This window comes from Rhea pennata, chromosome 5 (assembly GCF_028389875.1).
Source record: "Rhea pennata isolate bPtePen1 chromosome 5, bPtePen1.pri, whole genome shotgun sequence".
Classification (NCBI taxonomy): Eukaryota; Metazoa; Chordata; class Aves; order Rheiformes; family Rheidae; genus Rhea; species Rhea pennata.
The window spans coordinates 33617741-33639051 of NC_084667.1; the positions used below are offsets into that span (position 1 = coordinate 33617741).

The following is a 21311-nucleotide window of genomic DNA, read 5'->3' on the forward strand; positions in this document are numbered from 1 at the left end:
AGAGGATAGGGCAGTGTTATTTCTAAGGCAAAGCTTTGTACATTCTTATGCAGGATGCAGGAGATGCTTTTTTTTCTTCTTTTTAACTGAGCACTTCAAGAAACTCTAAGACATTGACTCAGTACAGTTTTGTTATCTTCATTTTTATATGGCCCGTGGAAATGAATAGAAAAGATTCCCAAGACAACTGGGGAAACCTTGTTGAGTTGAATATATTCAAAAGGAGATTTGTTTAATTTTTTGTTTATTTTCAAGTGTGGTCTTCCTTTCCCATCCAGAAGCTGGTAGAAGTAATTTATTTGCAAATACAAAAGAGGGACTGTCATTGAGTAGGAAATTTTCTCCTCTCTAGCCCACCAAACTTTTTTTCTGCTTCTTGAATGCTATGCCAACAAAGGAGTAGGAAGGTGCTTGAAAGTATTTTAACATCCACTAAATGCTAGATATTCTTTCCCTTTATCTGTTATTTCCTTTTAAGATTTTTGCAAAGCAATATTATTGTCCACTCAGCAAAAATACAGTGTTTCCAGAAAGATATCTTATGCCCTAAACTTCTCTTTGGAGGAAAGATTCCTTAGATTCAACTGTTACAGCTTAGCTGTATTAATAGTGTCAGTAACTTATTCAGATAAAATTTTGGAGGAATTAGAATCTTAGTGAAAGCTGAAGAATGATGATGTTAAGGGCTCTTCAGCAATAATTGACACTTTTATAGATTGTAGGTTAGAGAAGTTTTTCAAATAATACTCTGGAATATTGTGAAAATTCTTTTACGGGCTAGATGCAGGTCCAGGGTAGATATAACACCAGTAGAAGGAAATAATTTTTTACAGAACTTGTAATCATAGCGTGTCAGTGAGTTCATTGCCATAGGTTGCTAAGACTCTGATCACAACATTCAAAATGGGACACCATTTTACGAGAATAAGAGTTTTTCAAATATAGTATTACCTGTTGGTGATGATTGGTATTTGAGTATTCAGAGGAATTAGAAACTCGCCAAGTGCTGGCCAAGTCATGACATGCGTTGTCTGCTGGTTTTGTTGTCTAATACAGAGCACTATTTGAGAGTCAACATTGTAATAGGTAAATATGCATCTAACATAAGGTGATGATTATAACACTCCTGTTTATTCCTTCTTCCTCCTTTTCATTCTGGCCATGCTCCCTTTTTCTCCACTTTTCTTTTTTCTTGCTCTTCTACTTTTCGTAGTATTTCATTACATTTTCATTCCACTCTGCATAGGTACAGCTTCAGTGAATGAAGCTCATCCTTAAACCTGTTGGCTTAGTAGAACGAGATATGGGATGTATTGTCATTTCCTTTCTCCCCACCCCCTTCATGCTTTAAGTCAATTAGTGTGTAAGCTCTTGAGTAGGGATCATCTCTGTTCCTTTACTTGCAAAGCACAGAAATGATTTTGATACCCAGGAATATTAAAGATCATAACTGACTTGCATAGAAGTATTGCAATAGCAGGAGAATGATTCTGGGAATAAGGCGTAAATCAGAGATTTAGGAGGTACAGATTGAGTCCATTTCTTAGGTGACTTTTGGGATCACTTTCTCTGTGCTGCTTTTCCCTGTGTGTAAGATGTGTTAATGACAACAAAATAGTAAAGTGCCAAAACCAAATAGATACTGAGGTATTTAGTAATTCGGGCTGTCCAAGTAACTAAGGTAGTCCTAACTAACTGTTAGTGAATTTCAGAAGGATTGAAATATCTGTATATTTTTTTTCTGAGAAGTTCAACAAAATTTTCCTGTTTATGAAGAAAAAGGTCAAAGGATCATCTTATCCTATTATTTGTTGTATCCTTGATAATATGGCAAGTCTCCAGACAGTCTATCATTTAAATTCCCAAGATTGTTGCATGCATTTCTTTGGCTTCATTAAGATGAACTGACCATGAAGTTTGCCAGTTCTACAAATAGTCTCAGTGGTCATTGTGGGAAGCCTGATTTTACTCTGTCTTCGTGAAAATGCAAGCACTATTATTATTATTATTATTTTTAACTTGTTGCTGTTAGGCTGTATTAAAGTCTTTCTTCTCTGGAATATATTAGAATAAAATACTTTTTAGGTAAATTTTAATGTCCAGTCTATTTTAGACTTCAAGGCCCACATAACCTGTTATGTGTTATAATAGAGTTGAACAGACTTTTCAGAACTTTGTGCCACATTCTTTTAGGCCTGTTGAAGAAATATTTTTGTTTTTAGATATCTAATATTATTTTTTCTTTGACCTTTTGATCACCTTGGTTCCAGTTTTGATTTCTGTATGGAGACTGAATTAAACTCTTCTAGAACAGGAGTATCCTCCTTGACAGTGTCTGTCTTTTGGCATCAAGATTTCTGCAGCAATGTTTTTAAAGGTATGAGAAGACTTCAGGTATTTTTTCCATTTGCTTTTATAAACTGAGGCATGGGATAGAACAGCAGTTGTGTTCATGCTTCCATAATAAGCTTCTCTCATTCCAAAACTTTTAGAAAAGTGACAAGAATCTTGCAATATTAAAACTTTTAAGCTCTTGGTTAAAAAAAATAAGTAAATAAACAAAACCTTACCTGAGTGCAGCTTGCTCCCTCCCTTTCTTCAGTGCATTTTTTACCTGTCCTGGTAGACTATCTCTCTCCATTTTATAACCGTCATTTAGAAGATCACACTATGCTTTTCTGTGCTGTCCACTCTGCCTCTGATTTGGTGGGAGAGGGGCATGTGGTGGACTGCTATTTGCTGTAGCAGTCCTAAAATTATTCTTGCTGGAGAAATCTGGATGTCTTGTACAGATGTACAACTTCTGTGTCTGCTGAAGAGCATAGGACACGTGTATTCCTTGTAATACCAGTAGGTTGTGGTTCCAGCCCTTTTCACAAAAAACTGCTGTGGGCATTGCTCTTTCACAGCCAGTGTATATAGTGTCAGAAGGTGGAAGAAGATTCCATGTACTAAAGATCATACATAGCTGTGTACTTGGTAGGTTTTTTGACATTACATCGTGCATTCTAAAGGAACAGTGTATAAGAATCTTGTCAAGAAACTGATACCCTCTCTGCAAGTATGGTTGAATTTTGAGATAGTTAAGAGTCTTCTAGTGTCTGAAAGTAAACAAATGTTGGCAGTGTTAATGGCACTCTGATGTTATCTGCATCACAGGTGCTTCTGATGTCTGCTGTGGGGATAGTACAAAGTGCGCTTTGATGCTGGTTATCCTTGTTACTGGACTGGTGTTTGCAGTCACTTTATAGCAACGTTCATATAATGCGTAAGTGATTGGAGAGTCAAATATCCAACAGATACATCTCTCTCTCTCTCTCTTTCACTCTCCGTTCCTCCCTCCCTCCCACACCCGGGATATGGGGTTGAAAAGATTATCATAAACCTACAAACAAAAAATCCCGAAACAGCTCCCCTCCCAGAAGCCAGAGATTATGCAGAAGAGCTTAGTTAGAAGTGTTGGATTGTCTTTTCCCGGTAGATTTGGGAGATGAAATCACTCTTTCCAAGGAATATGGACGAAGAGGTGAAATGCAGAAAAGATTTGTTATGATGCAATGACAGAAAGAAACAAGTCATGAAAAAAGAATGATAACCTTTGAAATAACTGAAATTTGAAAGGACTTAAAAAAGAAAATGGCAATCTGAGGGCAGTCCTGTCTTTAAAGTTAGCTTTCATTTCGTTGAGGCATAACCTCAATGGCCTATACAAATATAGAACAACAGATTACTGCTGAACAAAAATCATATTCTAAATCGAATATCATGCAGAACAAGGGTGTGGAGAAGAAGACAGTTTAGTGAAACAGATGACGATAATGATTGTAGCAAGTAGTCTACATAATTATTTTCAGTCTTTTTGTAGGCTTCATGATAAGGATAGCCTTTTAAGAAAGAAATAGTTTTATTTATTTTCTTCATTTAAAGAAGAGTGAAGTTGTTTCGCTGAGTGAGATTTTCTTCCAAGAGTGATGAGCTACATGGGAGAGACAAGGCATGAAGACTTCCCTGCCCTGGCAGGTGTTAGAAACTGATCCTATTGCTGGTTAGAGGCAGAACTTATCTTCTCATTGGTTGCCAGTAAGACCAGGCTTGTGATAATGAAAATAGATTTCTAAAAGCCTATAAATAAAATACAAAGCCACTGCAGCTTTGTTAACTTAAAATTTTTTAAATCAAATTGATAGATAATATTTTGAAAAGCCAGCAACAGTACTTTGCAAGATGCAAGTAAGACTATAAATAGTCATGCATACTCTTGTAGTTAGGCCCCAACTTGGGCAACTTGCAGCATTTTGCCCACAGCAGTGAGTGTCCGTACCAGATTTAGCCTGGTATCGTATAATTATGGTACCTGGTATGGTATGGTACAGCAGGTGTGGTTTAATTATTTAAAATATAGAAATTAGATAATACAGTATTTACAAGATTGTAGCATAGATCAGTGCACAGAGATCTAAAGTGGTGTTTCATAACGAACAGTTTCTTAAAGAAAATGTCCCAATAAACTGTGCGAAACAAATAGTCTTGGAAATATATGATTATACAAATCTGATTAACAGTGTTCTAAATGGTAGCATAATCTGAAACCCTCTCCTTACCTCACCACCAACCCAAAAATACAAGATTTGAGATGGGAAGGGAATATTTCAAAACTTGGATGGATTCTTCATGAAGAAATATTGGATAATTCAGATCTGTTAAACTGGAATACGTTGGAAGGAGGCATGCTAGAAAATTGTATTGGAGTTTAAAGGAAGTAGCTTCTCAATTCTTGAAGGTTGATTTTAATTATGTTTAGGTGTTGGTGATAATATTTTAGCAATTACCATATTCACTATTTAGGTAATAAAGAAAAATCCTTCTAAACTGAGATATTGTTGCTTGATACCACTCATATATGTTAGTAAATACTAACTTCAGTAGGGTAACCGGTCTGTAAACTATATAAACAGTAAGTAAAAATTCTTGAGTGCTTTTTCTTTTATTTGTAAAGCTAAGAAAATAATTGAATCTATGATAATGATATTGACTGGTGAAATTGAGAACTTTCTATTATTTTGAAACTTATCTCTTTTATATTAAGATATTTCCAAAGATCATAATACTTGAAGTTTCTTCAAATGTTTCTATCATCATTTTTTTTCCCTGTAACTGTGTTACCTCTAAATAGCTACGATCAAAATTTTGCCATTAAAATCATCATATTTTTAAGAAGGATAGTTGGGCATATCCTTTTGAGGGAATGCCAGTGTTTGCCACTGTGTTACATTTTGGTGTTTTGGTTGCTATTTGAAGTAACGTATCTGGACTTTATTTGGAAAATGCCTTGAAAATGTCCAAGGAATCTTCTTTCACATAGCTGTTTTGGTGAATTGTGGGGAGGATATTGCTCAAATGATCTCAATGAGTAAATGAGCCATTTTGCAGAAGTTAGTGTAATTAGATGATTTTAGATATGACTGATACTTGTTTAGAAGAAGCTGAGAACAGGATTTTTGAGTAGGAAAGTATGATGGGGTTTGGCTTTAATAATGTTTGATGTGGAAATTTCAATCTGATTCAAGTAATTTCTAGTTTGCATTATTGTTAATATTCTGTTAGATTACAAATATTTATAATTTCTACTATTTCAAATCTCTTTAAGAATTTTGATAAGGAAAGGATTTTGCTTCACAGATGATTTTAGTCAACATACTAGGTACTGTTTTGAGAAGATGAAAAAGTAGTACTGTACTTGGCCACCTGCATCTGTGTATCTTTCAAACTGACAGTAAGTTTCTATCTTTGAACATGTAAAGTTGTACCTTTGAATACTCAAACTGATTTATTAACTTTACGTGTAGGTTTTGTAATTATAGTCTAATTGAAGTATTGCATGGCATAATTACTAAAGTGATTACACTGGGATCTGTAGTGTTAAATCACCAAAATGCTTATATCCAAAGTTTTGCATGTATGATTAACAATATTTAAATGCATTTTTATCAGGAACTTGTAAGTAAAAAGACAGAGTTTATCATAGTTCTCATTAATTTGGAATGTAAGTTGCATTAACCGCTCGCTTCTGGAATTTCAAGGGCAAGCTAGAGATGGCATGTGACCTTTCATGGGGAAAGATTTATATAAGAAGGGAGTTTAGGGGACTAGGGTTCAGAAACCAGTGAATTATGCCAGAATTTTAATGTGTTGCATGTTCTTAATGTTTAAAGAAAAAGATGGGAAGAGGGAAAGGAGAAAGAGGGCAGATTAGAAGGGGTTAGTTGGGGAGGAAAAATTGCTTCTTCTGTAGTAGCTTGCAGTATAGACTGCTGATTCAGTGTTCTTAAAGGCTAAAATTGATCTTGGACAAATTCAGTATGTATATATATTGTACAGGCACAAGAATTAAAGGTTCTCTAAAAATCTGAGGTGCATTTTACCATGTGGTTGGTTCTGATTCTTGAAAGATTTAAATAATCCTGAAGATAAAGATACTAGTAGAGTATTTTTTTTTAACTGATTTCTTTCATGGAAATTAAATTATAATTCAGTGATGTAGGTGTAAAATCACTGCTTTCAAAACTGGTCTGATGTCTTCCCAATTGTTGTACCCACATTATGACATTTTATTCAAAAAGGAAAAAAAAAAAGCAAGCTAAGCTTACACACATCTAAGGTGTAGAAATAGTTTTGCTTTGGTAGGAAACTTTATGAAAGGAACAGTAGGAGTGTTTAATAGTTCTAGTAGCAATGGTGTTGTTGGTAATATATTTTTTGAATTCTTGTTATTGCCAGGCATGTTTTAGAGTAAGGAAGACGATTGCTGTTTTACGTGGAATGCATTCCTAATATGCAGTGATCTTGCATACTAGGCTCACAAACATGTATTCTATGTTAAGTAATTTGTAGTCTGAGTGATGTGGATATTGCTTCTGTGTTTCTGTAGTTTGCGAGCGGCAGGGAATACTGTGTAATTGAATTCAGGGAGCAATGCCAGCTGTAGGGTTTCCACCAGGATGATTTGCGTGGCTTGCTTGCTTATTACTTGAGGCTATCAACAGACAGAAGTCTTTTATATAGATGATACTAAGCTCATCCTTGTTGGTTTTGACTATCTGAAAAGTTAATACTGGAATAACCTATTTTACAGTGTAAACACAAGGTGTCTATATTAATGACTGCTAGCTCTTCCTGTCTCTCTAAGTAAAGGGGCTGGGGAACAGCTAGACTTCTGGAATCTTTATAGTTTAGAGATCTGTAAAGCAATTGGCAGGTAGTAAATGAGGAGGTTGTACTGCAATCTGGTGAAAGCAAAAAAGACTAGACCTAGGCAGGGTTACCCAGATGCTTCCTTCTCTAGTTTAACCAAGTGAAGTATGCAATATAATAGAATAGGAAATTTCAGTTTGTAACTATGTCAGTGTATGTACTTTTGAAGACATCCTGATGTAGTGGCTTTGGTTCATGCAGAACTGGAGTAACTGTATCCATTATATGGGAGTCCAGTGGGTATATCCAAATGCATACAGAAGGCATAGGTATCCACTGGAAAGGCTAAATCATTCATATAAGTGTACACATGCACACGTGTGTGTGCATACATGGACATGTGCACATGCTCTGTCTGATCTCTCTCTCTCTCTCTCTGGGCTCCCTGTCTCTTTCAGATTTGTTCTTTGAGGTCCTTAAATTTTGTTAAGCATTTTAAAGAGATTCCTGTACATTTAAAAAAAAATGCATTATTAAACTTGTTTTCAAATACTTGATCATAAGAATTAGAAAGCACACGTTTGAAAAAGCATTAAAATACACTATTGTAATCTAAACAATAGAAAAATGGAAATGAAAACTGTTTTGATAAGTTAACATTTGGTACATGGTCTTGGTATTTTTGGAAAGTTGCCAAAAGCACGTATTGAAATAGATTTTAACTATTGTTGAAATGCCATGATCTTAGTAATTTTTTTTTTCTATTTCTGCCTTGTGCTGTAACAGTTGAAAATGTAAAATCACTTGGGTGTAGAGTTGCAGCCACCTCTTGAATAATCTGATATTTTCAGATATAATTGCTCTGCTGATAGATGAATGACTTTTATTAAGTCAGCTGAAGGCAGATAAGGTTGCTGACCGAAAAAGCATGTGGGATTTGGGCACTTACAGCAATACTAATGTTATCTGTCCAGATGGATCTGAGTAAGAGAGTAACCAAGATCAAGAGAAGTTACACTGAAGTATTTAAAATAAAGTTAGCAAATGTACTATGTTAAATTGCATGGAAGTACAGCTATTGTGTTGTCTTGCACAGATTTTGATCTTGGATAGTAGCATTAAGTGAATTACTTTATATTTGCATCCATGTAGAGGAGCAAAGCTCATGAGATAGAATCTGCCTATCTTTTTGCTTCTGTGTCAGATTGTTATTAGACTTGTGGAAGTTTGGAGGAGTACCATTGTAAACTTTGTGAATATTTTATTGTATTGGATATCACTTTGCAACTATAAATGTACAAATCTCAGATTTTGAAGACTTGCTGTGATTTGAGAGGACAGAATCATCCTTTAATTAAAAAAAAAAAAAAAAAGAAAGAAAGAAAGAAAAACCCAACAAATTGTGGTGGCATAGGAAAATGGTTTCCTGTCTGTCTCTAATGAATACAATTTAAATGTAGCCATGTGAAATAGTTAGATTTTACACACTATAAGTAGATTTGTAAATCTTTATCACAGGACTGTTCTATGGCAGGATTAACAGTGTTGCTTTTCTTTTTTATTCACATCTGATGGGAAATGCCTTCTTCTGATGCTTGCATCTTATACAGAACTATTCACTCGTCTTCCCTCTCCTCCCTCCTACTTCCTGTAAATTGGGACATTTTTATGATTTATCCTTCATCTATCCTGCTATAGAATCTTTTTTCTGACTTTGATCTTTCTTTGTATTTCAGGAAAGGATTCTTTGATGATTCATCTTAATTGCTGTGGGCTTTAACTTTGATTGCTTACTTACTATTCTTTTTTTTTTTGAGATTTTAAGTCTTCTTGTAAAAGGGTTTTCTTCTCTAATTTTTTTTAAAAAGCTTGAATACCAGATCAGGTGCACTTGAGCAGATGGCAGGTACTTCTTCTTCAAGAGTGTATTGCAAATAATGACTTCTAAGCTAGGCAAGCGGGCAGTAACGAACTGCACGGAGCAGAAAGGGCAGCTTTGCCAGCTGCGGGGGCAGCCTGGCGGAGAAGAGGGCAACTGCCCTGGACCAGCTGCAGCCACTTCCAGCTGGTTCCAAAAGCCCCTATCAAGCCCCAGAGCGCGCCCAAAGCTCAGTCAGGCAGGAGGAGGGACCAAAGGGGAGGCAGAGGAGAGGCCTGGAAGGGGATGCTGTTGGGCACGTGATCTGGGAAGAAGATGCTCCACGCCAGAGACGGCACACCTTTGTGGGGACCACGGGCCATCCCCAGAGGCTTGGAGCTTGCAGAGGTGCCATGCTGGAGCAGAAGAAAATGGGTGGGAAGCAAGAAGCAGCAGAAAGAAACTGCCAAGAGGCCGAGAGAGAAAAGAAAACAAGCAGGAAAAATCCTGAAGAATGCTTCTCTGAGGCTTTCTTAATTATCTTCTGTTAAAGCTGCTTTCCTCCAGGATGGACAAAAGCATCTATTTGTTCATTGTAGACGTTCTGATTCCTTGTATACCTTTCTTTGTACAAGGCTCATTTGGGGGATAGGGAGAAGAGAGTGTTTTAAGTAAGGACAGAATGGCTTTTTTACAGGAAATACTGAGCACTGGCTTATCAAGGCTTTGATAGATAACTGTGGTCACAGTGGAAATTTAAGGTTCTAGTATGAACTTAGTATGTCAAAAAATGCATGATCTGTGTGTTTGTAGAGCCAGCATGGGACGTGGTTTACTACAAACCAAATTGACTCCTCTTCAAAATTTGAACAGTTTGCATTTGTATGTTGAATGGAAGAACAAATTGTAGTTTAGGGTTTAGTCTATATTTTTTGTGGATTTGGTTAAAATGCTGGTTTTTTAAGGAAAAGAATGCCTATTTAGGGAAATACTGTGTGTACATTTCATGGTTTTTGTTCTAAATTTATTCTTTGGCTGACCAGTGATGCTTTTTGCTGTAGGAGTGGGTATCAGAAATAAATACAGAAAGATCTTTAAATTATAGTCTTAAAAGAGCTTGTTAGTGGTCAGAATAAAATGATGAGCAAGGAATATGTAATCAAGACTTTTACCTGATAATTTTTTTTTGGTCCAGGGCCTTCAGAGATCACTTGCAAAACTATTTGGTATTGCAATTAAAATTTGAAAACTTTGAAGGTAAGCAAGTAGCAAGATATTTTTTTTTTAACACTGAAGTAGTCCTGACTTTTGTTCTATGAGATGGAATTCACTTTTAAATCTTCTCGTTCAGTCAACTCAGTCAATTAAATCTTCTCATTTCAGAGTGGAGCTCTTAAAATTATCTTTCATTCAGATTTAATTATTTGATAACCTTTTGTCTTTCTTGGCTTTACTTGAGATTTTAAGAGAAGAATAATAGATGTGCAGAAGAAAAGTATATATGTATTTTTCTAAATAGTGTTTAGAACATTTTACATTCTGTATAATGATGTCAGGCTATCTTCATAGCAAATGAAACTTTAGTTGTTAGTTGTTTTGGAATTATTCCCTTTGACTCCAGAGATAAAATAAGTGCAAGTCCAGGCAACCTACAAGGTAGAACTTGGCTTTCAAAATTTTTTCAGAGGTAAACTCCTTTCAGGTCAATTCCTGCTGAGGTTCCTAGCCATTCATAAAAGCAATATGGGATTACATACAACAAACTCTTTTAACACAGTTGGCCAGCGCTAGTGGCCTTCCAAGGAAAGCAACCTAAAAAGAGTGATACCCTTTTGACATAAAGGAGACTATTACAGTTATGTCATTAAAAAATAGCATGTTTTAAGATTTGGAGTGATGGTATAAGACCCTATACTGTAGTGTAGGAGCATCTTTCCAGTAGTGTAGTAAGAAGAGAAACAGAATAATCGATGCCTTTAAAACCTGTGGAGGAGAACAAGAAAGTCTTTGAGCAGCTTTCCTGGATTTTCTTATTTACAGAAGAAGCCTGTTTTGTCTGAGGTCACATGTTCTTCAGACTTCTCAGAAATCGAGTGACTTTAGAGTCAAAAAGTGAATGTCACCTGTGTTCCCACAGAGAGACTGTGCATAGCAGAGACTTAATGCTTTTTGGTGCTGTAATTGTTTGATAACTCTTTTCCAAGAAGTATCTCTGTTCGCCTCAGTCATTTTGGCATTTCTTGTTATTGGCCTCGCAGCCAGGAGTTCTGCTTTCTTTGGCGAGTGTTTGTGCTATTACTGTCTCGCTTGTGTTGTTTGCTGTCTGTTCCTTGCTCTGCCTAACTGCCATCAGAACAAGAGGAAGAAGTGATTTGACAAAAATATGATTTAAGAAGAGCAGATAACGTAGTAATTTGAGACTTATTCTACAAAGGAAGAAGTTCTAACACTTTCGCAGTGAAGGAACATCCCTCTCAAACTGAAGGAGAAAGTAATGGAGGCTGTTAAGTCAGGGACTATGTAAAGGAATGAGAGAAAAGAGGAGTTCTCTGTAAGTGGGGTACCCAATGTGAAAGTTGAGGAGACTAGACTACGTACTACACGCTAGCCACAAATTGCGTATCAGTCGCTGGCATAGCTAGTTGAAAATACAGCTATTCTGTTTGTTTTTGTGTGGGAGGAAGAAATGATGCCTGGATGCCTGTAGAAGAAGGAAGGAATGCAATAGTGTTTCTCTTCTTCAGAAGAGAAGCGGCATGACTCTCTGATCTTCTGAGACCTGTTTAGGAGGAAGCAGATGGGAAATCCTGTCCAGTTTATAATTTTGGACAGCAGTTGAGATGAAGTTGAGGAAAGAGGAGTGATAACTTGGTAGAAGGCGTTGCTGTAAGAAAGGGTACATGAGGCAATGCTTAGCCTTAAACAAGTTAGTGACTGGTGAGCATATCTAGCCCTTACAAGCTAGTAGGTGTGTAACTGCCTTTCCTTACAAAATTTGTAGCTATGTATGTTTGTTTCTTGGTCTCTGGCACATACTAATTCTTTGCTTTCTCAGCACCTCTGCAGATTCGCACTAGATACTATGTCTCCTTCAGCTTTTAAATAGCTCTCTCTTACTATCACTTGCACTTTCTAGTTAACTTAGTCTGATTGCATTTTTTCAGTATGCTGTCCTGCTTGCTTGCAGTAATACAGATTTATAATTAAAACCAGTTTGTACTATTTTGGGGGGTAAGATTGCTGTTTGGAATTTTCTCTCCGTAGTTTATGTAAACATTATACCAAAAACACTTGCTGACAAATTATTTCCAGGAGAAACTCATAGAATCTTAACTGTAAAAATACATAAAATGGAAAAAACAGCTCTTAGTAGGTTATCTTATCATCATACCTAAGCACTTTTTAATACAGATTTTAAAAGACGGAAGCAGACTCAAAATGTAAATTAGCAGGAAGCTTAAAGAGACCGTACTTTTTTTTCCACCATAGAATTGATTTATGAGTTGTTTTATATAGTAGACTTGAGCTATATCAGACTGAGTATTGTTTGTATAGTATAGCCAGTAAAATAATGTATTAATTGCTGCTGCTTGGGTGTCTGCAGAGGATGCAACATATATGGACCCCTACTATTAATATAGAATTTGTACTGTTTTTCACAACTAAGGATAGCCATGAGAATTTCACAAGAAAATATTTAAAACTTAATCTCAAAGTTTCATAGTATGACTTTAGAGAAAGGATGATACATAGATTATTAAAACTATTAAAATAGATTTTATATGATTGTAAGTTTCAGCCTTACTGTTCAGGAAACTTGATTTATAGTTTAATGAAACCTGATTTCGTAAATATTGAATATGATTTATAATATATAATTTTTCTTTGAAACCATAAACTTTTATCTATTTGAAAAAGTTGCACTTTGCTTCCTCTCCACTCTGTTTCTTATGTGATACATTTACTAAGAAAGGGAATACAGATACTATTGTGGTAAAGTTCTGTGTGTGCTGCTTGGCCAGTTTGAATGCAATGCTGATTACCTAGCTGGAAGCCACCATATAGAAGGTGTAACTGTTCGGATCTGCTACTTTTTTTTTCCCTCAGTGCAGGTAAAGGAAAAGCACAGGAGCTTGAACCTCTCTTCCACACCCAGCAACTGACCTGCAAGCTTGTGAATCTTTATTTGATTTATGTTTGCTTACCTGTGAAATGCCATTTAAAGCATCCAAGAGAACTGATGAATCTATAATTATCATAGAAGTCGTCTTTGCTTGAATTTAAAATGTATATAGAATGTGAGATAAGTCTTCATTGTGCACATCAAATATGCATTTCTCTTAAAACAATTTTCTTCAGAAAACAAGAATATATATATATATTTTTAAAGCCATTTGGTATATTTGTAAGATAAATAGAGAGGTTACTTTCTTCTCTTGCATAAATCTTGGCTTTTCCTACAGGAAAAGTGTCTTGTGTATCCCAGAGCTAAGATTCAGTAAAAGGTTAAGGTTCTTAAGTTTAAGACTGAGACTTCAACAGTTCCAGGATGAAGAAAGAACGAATTCATATTTGTAGATACGTTCCCATAGCATTCAAGAAGATAGAGCACTACAGTTTAATGTTTGTGGCAATCACAGAAGTTAGATTATATTTCTGAAGGGCTTTCTCTAGCACTGTGTGTTTGGATTGGAGAAATTACAGGAAATTAACAGTTCTTTTCTATGCTTTTCAGTGCAGAAAATCACTTTTGTGATTTGTGTTCAAGAAAGTAGTCCAGGGCTCCTAGCAAGGCACTGAAATGTCCTGAATAACTTTGTAAAGTTTTTATATTTTTAATTTATAAACTGTTTCTTTTAGACTACTTTTGAAAAATGTTTGACTTTTTTTTTTTTAACTATTAGGATATCCGCTATATTCATTTTTAATTTATGCCTTTTGTAGAGAGAGAGTAGAATTACCAAAAATCATATACCATGTTGAAAACACACTTGGCAGGCATAGACTGGGTACAACTTGCAGCTCCATTTAGTATGGTTGTTTTGTGTTAGTGCTAGAGAATATTAAGACTGTATTTATTATGTGACCCGCAGAACACATTTAAAGACTCTATTCAATTTCTTGTTGTTAAAAAAATTCCCAATATTAGGTATATTATGCTCTCTGAAATTTGTGGCATTTTAAACTGTAGTATTTTGTCCTGTAAGTAATTGAATTTCATCTTTCAGTAATTAAATTTATCTTTCACCAGGCCCAGCAGAAGGTTTGGGTAAAATAATACAAAGATTTCCTCAGAAGGACTGGGAAGACACTCCTTTTCCACAGGGAATAGAGTTGGTAAGTTTGTGTTACACTATGTAATTCTTAGAATTTCTTTTGCATGTAGTTGCAAGGTGAATTGACTTTCATGCAATAATCTTATTATCTAACCTAACACGGCATGTATAGAAATTACATAAGTTAGGGGGTAGATAATAGCTTTAAGTAATATTTTGGCTAACCTAAGAATGCTTTGTCCATTCCTAATCTGTTAAGTTCCTAGAATAGAGAAGGTGACTGCTGCAAAGTTAGAAATGGTGTATTTGAAATAAATGTTTATTTGCATCATTAAGTTATAGTTGATTATATTTTTGGAAACATCGTTCAGCTCCTGGGTGACTTATCATTGCCGTATTCAAATAAAAACAAATATGTATTTGTATGTTATATGCAAATAAGAATTTAAAATAACAAAATGATGAACTGGCTAGATTGAAATGGTCAATCTTTATCCTGTATTGTCTTTGAGATACAGTGTAATGGTGCTTATGAAAACAGTACACTAAACAAGACAAGTACATAATGATGTATTTTAAATGCCTCCTCTTATAATTCATTAAATACCACTTCTTTCCCTTCCTTAGTCTCGTATTGTGAGATACAAGAAATAGGTATTTCTTATGCATCCAGATTTGTTAGGTGTATGACCCTGAAAATCTTACAGAGAAATAGAATACTTTGGTCATACTCAGCAAATTAGGTTTCTGAGAAATCAGTGACACTCTTACTGCCTTGAACTTGAGGACTTCTGGGACCGGATGAGCCAAAGAAGAAGATGGCCTCTAGGAAGTGTTGCAATAGAAGTCTTTTCTACTACAAGGCAAAAACCAGTTGTAGAGGACCAAGACACTATGATTCTTTACTACATTTATTATAAAGGTACACCAAACAGTAAATTTTTTTTGGTAAGATAGCTTTCAGTCAGTGTTCACCTCACTCACTTGTTAAGTCAGAACGTGCTGTTGGCCAGATGTTGTCTTCAGTGAAAGAGAAGTGCTCTTGACGATGAACACTTGCCAATTTGCTCCCTCATCTACGGAGGTTTATATAGTTTACTGTGTGCTGGTGTACGCGACTAGTTGCTCGTTTCCTTCAACAGCCTGTGGTTTTCATTTCTTCATATCAGTCAAGCGTGCATCTAATGTTTTGGGGGATGTCATACATTAATTACTAGTCAAGCGTTATTTCTGATGCACATGATGGGTAGTTACAATGTTTGCGGTATAGTTGCATAATACTGCATTTGGCAATGAAGTGCTGTGCGGAAACAATGGAAGCTCCTGCTTTCTCTTAAGTATTTCTACTATTCTTACAAAATTATACCACTATATAGCAATTGCTGCTTGATGTTGCTGGTATTTCTCTACTTACTACATGCCTAGCCAGCATGTGCTTGATGACTACTGTTGTTTTTTTGTTTTTTTTCAGGGTAGTCTACTGTCATTCCTTAGCTGGCTCTTCTCTAGTTCTATTAACTTTAAACACTCTTGGGTTGAACTCGATGGCTTGATTTTTTTTTTTTCTTTTTGCCTTAAACAACTGCAAAAGTTTAACACTTGAGTTATACTAAGATTTATTTTGTTATGCAAATCTTTCTTACTATTCAAACTTACTATTCAAACTAAGTGACTGCTTTCAAATTTTATTTTGAAATAAATCATCACAGGTGTTCTTAAAGCAGTGAAGCTACTTAAGTAATGTATCTGTACCTAAATATTATTTCTCATTTTATTTAATTGTGGGATGTTAGTGTTAAAAGAAACACTTTTCTAAAGGAAGATTTTCCTTTTTCCTGGTTGAATAAAACACTGCTTTTATATTAGTTCTCAAATGACTCATTATGCAAAACCACTGAGAATTTAAACTAAAACTAAAGTGAAATCTGGCTATTTAGATAAACAGATATCCTTAATTCAACTTTTAGTCTTTAATATTACTCCAATTTAGGTTCATTTTCCAAACATGGTAATAACATTTTTAGTTAATTAGAGATATTACAAAGATAATATAATAAAGTAAATCACTCATGAAAATCAGGTTTTGGCAGGATGGTATTTTCAAGTTTTTGGACGAGTAACATGAATCAATATTAATTGACGGAAAGAAAAGGAGAAAAACCATCTATCGTTTTTTGGTTGTCATTTAAAGGGCAACGTTAATATCATTAAGTGTGTAAGAAGCAAACGTAGGAGAGAAAAAAGGAGAAAGGTAAGGCTACAACAGCTGACAGGAATGTACATGGGAATTAAAATAGACATTCTTATAAATTAACAGCATTTTAGTTTTGAGTTAACAGATGTCTTAAGTGCATTTCTCCGAGTGAAGATTCTTTAGGGAATTATATTGTTTCCCTGATGGAAGAAATGAAAAAAAGACGGGTTGCATTTGAAAAGCTCTGTCCACTGTGTTTCTCGTGAAGGAAGAAAAAGGTCAAATTTTTTCATGACTAGTGACTGGATTGAAAGGAGTGGGTTTTCTTGTTTCTGTTGCTGTACACTATTTGATCCATTTATTTAATTTGTAATCTTTATTGAGACATGAACAGAAATGAACATATATCTGAGCTGAATATTACCTCTCCTACATGTTCACTGCTCCCTGGTCACTACCCATTTAATGCAGCCAAACAACAGAAATAAGAACTCTGGTACCACTATAAGCATTTGTTATTTTCATGTGTTAATTGAAACTTATTGAATTCTTCTAGAGGTGAACACAAAGCTGGGAAAGTGAAGGTAGTATTCTGGTAGATTTTCATCAGATCTAATTCTTACTAGTCTAAAAGAAATGTGAACATCTGAGCTAATATTGAAATGCAGTGTTCTATAAAGTGTATTATTTGCCTGTGAATATTGACATTTGGATGTCAAGTTATTTGGCCAAATACTATCTGTTGAATGAGAACTCACTCTGGGAAGTAACAGATGACATGAACTAATAGGACTTTTCCATTCATGTTTTTAATGATATTTTATGAAAAAAAGCTTCAGCACTGGCAAAGACCAATACCTTATGGAACCCTCATCCAAATTTTAATACTTTGGAAAATGCCCCGCAGTGTGTAGAAATGCAGTTCGTCCAAACTCCAGCCAGAAAAACAAATAGACAAAAGCTGACGTTTGTTTCTTCCTCCCAAGTCTTCTGGGCTTGACTCCATGTAGCTAGATACGTTTGACTCCATGTGGCTAGATTTTGAGACCTGAATGAAGATGATATAGAGAATAGAGCTGTGCAGCTAGTTCTAAGTTCAATAATAATAACACTGCAAACAATACCTTTTGCCTTTGAGCGTAGTTTTGAGAATGAGCTTACATTGGAAGAACTGTACCTAATGGACTTGCACTTAGCTGAGTGAAAAGAATCATTTGAGAACAGCTTATCAAGGAGATTTGGTGTCCTTTGTTTCAGCTTTTCATTTGTACCCTTGACTGCATTTGCAGTTTTATTAATTTGACGCAGATATGTAGAGAATTTGGTCATTATAAAATGTAATTACAATCTGAATTTTACGTATCATATTCTATGTATATTCTGCACATAAACCGTTTCTGTTTTTGTCTATGTAGTGTTAGGTATGTTCTGGTTTTGTTTAACGTACATGTAAGTTACGACATCAACATATTGTCCAAAATTCAACAGAAATACATCTTGTGAAATCATATTGAACTGTATGAATTTGTTTTGCTAAAGGAATAAATTGTGTATCTTCTGTTTGCCAGTGGTAAGTGAACAAAACCATGATGCTGTCAGTAGGCCTTGGTCAGTGGATCTGTTTAGAACTGACTCATCTACATCCCATCAATTTACCTGAAGAGACTTTTGTTCATCTTACGTTCTGTGCTTTTGCCGTTTCTGTAATGGGTTTGTAACTTTGAACTTTCTGCATTCGGTTATGAACAATACAAAGTTTGATTAGTGGGCAGCCTGCAAATTCCTATGAAACATATCTGAGTTTTTTTTTATTATTTATTATTACAGTAGCTAATAAGGCTCCTGACATTTGTTTCTGGTTGTTGTGATGATTGTTCTGATACAATTGAGAATAAAGTATGAGAGTTGTTAATATTATGTATCATACATACTGACTTCATTACTTCAAAAGCAGCAAGATGCTCTTTGGTTTGCTAGAACCTTTTGTGGGCTATTCAAAAGGCATAATTGGAAACATTTTTTTTGTAATTTTAGCCTCTCAATCTGAGCATTATCAGTTTACTGACAAACAGAAGTTTCTCAAGTTTCATTGAAATGAGCTGACTTAAGGAACAAAGAGGTTTATACTAATTCTTAAAGCTAAGAAAGTATTGGGCTCAGAAAAAGGTTTAGGTTATCAGTTTTCAAGAGCCTGCAGTTATACAGATCTGATAGTTTCCCCCCATACTGTTTTAAATAAACATGTTCTTTTCCATAGTATGCGTCAGAGAAGTTACTTCAGCTTTATAAAGATACAATTTAAATTTAAAAATAATCCTTTAAAATCAGGAAAGAGATCTAATAATATTTAGAGGTTTAATATTAGGAAATCATAGAATGATCAAACCTTCTTGTTTTCACTTGTAGAAAGAATTTTTGAGGGAGTGTGTTGCTAGAAAGAGCTAGCTTTGCATATTTCTGCATTTTCTTTAAACTTATAATTTAAATTCTGCTGAAAACCTTTCTAGATGTCATAATTAATTACTCATCAAAGGAGGGAGCTGTGGTATGTAATTCATTCTGTATGTTCATTTCATTTGTGGGCTAACTTAGCTGAACCACGTGTCATCTGCATTACTCTGAATTGGAATGTTAATGTTTATTGGGCTGACAAAAAGAAATAAATTCCTTTTCTGCATTTAAACTGGATACCATGTGTTTATGCAGCTAGTGACAGGGAAAAAAACACCCAGTATAACCTGTAGTAATGGCACTAGCAGTATTGTCTATAATTTTCATTTCAAGTATACACAAATATAAAAATAAACATACATTTCTAGACAAGCTAATCACTCATCCAAATAATTGCAGTTTAGAATTACATTTTGTAATTTAAGTAAAAAGTTAATACAATCCTTTGTAGAAAGCATACATGGATACTAGGAGACATTTTTCTGTGGCCATGTTTTCATAGGAAAGAATACTGAGTAACATTTCTTGTAATTCCATATTACCTTAATAATTAGACTGATTTGAGTGAAGCTCAGCATGTTGTTAAAGATGAGATTTGACAGAAATATTTTTCTTTATGCCTTTGAAAAGCCTATTCCATTTCTTTTTAATGTAGGAAAGGAAAAAAAAATTATAAGAAACCCTCTGTAAGTAGATAACTTACCTGTGGCAATGCTAAATCTGTTGCATTGGAAAAAAAACCTGCAGAGTGCTAAACATACTATAACTCATTCGTTGTAACTCATATTCTGCTAGCATAGTTTGAATTGAAGCACAGAATGCTTTAGAAAATGGAGAGTGTTTACCAACTTTAGTTTTCGTTCTAAGGACAGGCTCCTTTTTCTTAACCATTCTGCATTTCTGTGTGTATGGACCTGTAGGGGAAGTCACATATGTGAATGTTACATTCATGAGAATTTTCTGAAGTAGATGTCAAGTGCCTTTTTTGATTTAAATAATTTAATTTACCTGACTTCTGAATGCTTCTCTTGTCATTATCTGCTATACTCTCCTTTGCCAAGGACAAGCTAGGTTGTGCCAACTGTTTGAAATCAAATTCAGTTGAATTTCCCAAGTTTTTCCGCTCTATATCCACAATGGTTTGTCTTTTAACTTAAACTCGAGACTTAAGTTATTTGTTGTTCCTTCCAAGGTTAATAGTAGCGTGAAGAGAGGATATGTGCATCCCTTTGAGAACTGGCATGAAGCTTGCTTCTTCCTAGACAGAGAGAAGTTTGATGGTAGGAGTAATCCCTTTAGCCTTATTGTATAGCCATACTAGCCATTTAATTGAGTATGTTTGAATTGTTGATGGTTGAGGAATCACAAAATGCTTAACAGGAACAGAGTATTTAATACTTACTGAGAATTCGAGTAACCTATATAGGTTTGGACAAATGGGATTGCTTCAGTTGCACATCTAGTTTATTTTTGCTATTAAGAAGAAAGAAGCAGAAAGGAGAAGGCATGAAAAGCTGAAGTTTTCACGTACCTAAACAGTTTCAGGAGCTGGTGGTATTGGAATGAGCATATTATGCCTTCGTCTAGCTTTATCTTTGTTGATCTCAGCATTTCTGCACAGCTTCAGATATGAACTCTTGAATATACATGAAGTATGTATTTTATGAAATACTGGATCCATGTCCCAGATTTCTACTAACATATCTACTAAGATTTGGGAAATGAAAAAAAAAATCAGTGTAAGGCATGGTATTTATGTATTTTCAAAATATATTTATTATTTAAACAGTATTTAAAATGATAATAGATACCGATCTTTTGACAAGAAACATCATCATCCTGTAGAAATTTCTACTTCATGGTGAGGTACAGATGTTATGAATGAAAGCCATGCCTCTGAGATCTTGAATGAATGTACACTGCTGTTAGAGCTTCCCAGTGGCATGAGGGGTGAAGGAGGCTATCAAAAAGAAATAGTAACTAATAGTAACTGATTTGTCTTCTGAGTTGTGTTGAAAAACAGACCTGCTGTTAATCAACTCAGGACATTTTAAGATAAGCCAGATTTTCGGGTAGTGAATGCCTAACACTTTGGAGAGTCTCAAAGTTCAATCTTCCAGAAAAATTAGATACGCCTACAAAACCAATATTCTTAGAATTCAAATGATAATCATTTAGTGATAGTCTTCTTTTAACACTTTTGTGTAATGCATCTTTTATAGGAAAAAATACGACCCTTGAACATTTTATTTGTTAGTATTTTAAATATGGTGTAAGGGGAGACAAACTGGGTTGCAGATCAGCCAGTTAAGGCCTGAAGTGCTTAAAGTTTTAAGGGGGT

The 21311-nt window shown here is 35.0% G+C and overlaps 1 protein-coding gene across 5 annotated transcripts in view; it reads left to right on the forward strand.

Moving 5' to 3' along the window:
* Positions 1-21311, forward strand: part of SBF2 (SET binding factor 2) — a 272366-nt gene that overhangs the window by 40454 nt on the left and 210601 nt on the right. For all 5 annotated transcript variants that reach the window (XM_062578117.1, XM_062578119.1, XM_062578120.1 and 2 more), the window contains one exon: positions 14301-14386. In XM_062578117.1, coding sequence (XP_062434101.1) covers positions 14301-14386 — 86 coding nt within the window. The remainder of the gene's footprint in view (positions 1-14300; positions 14387-21311) is intronic.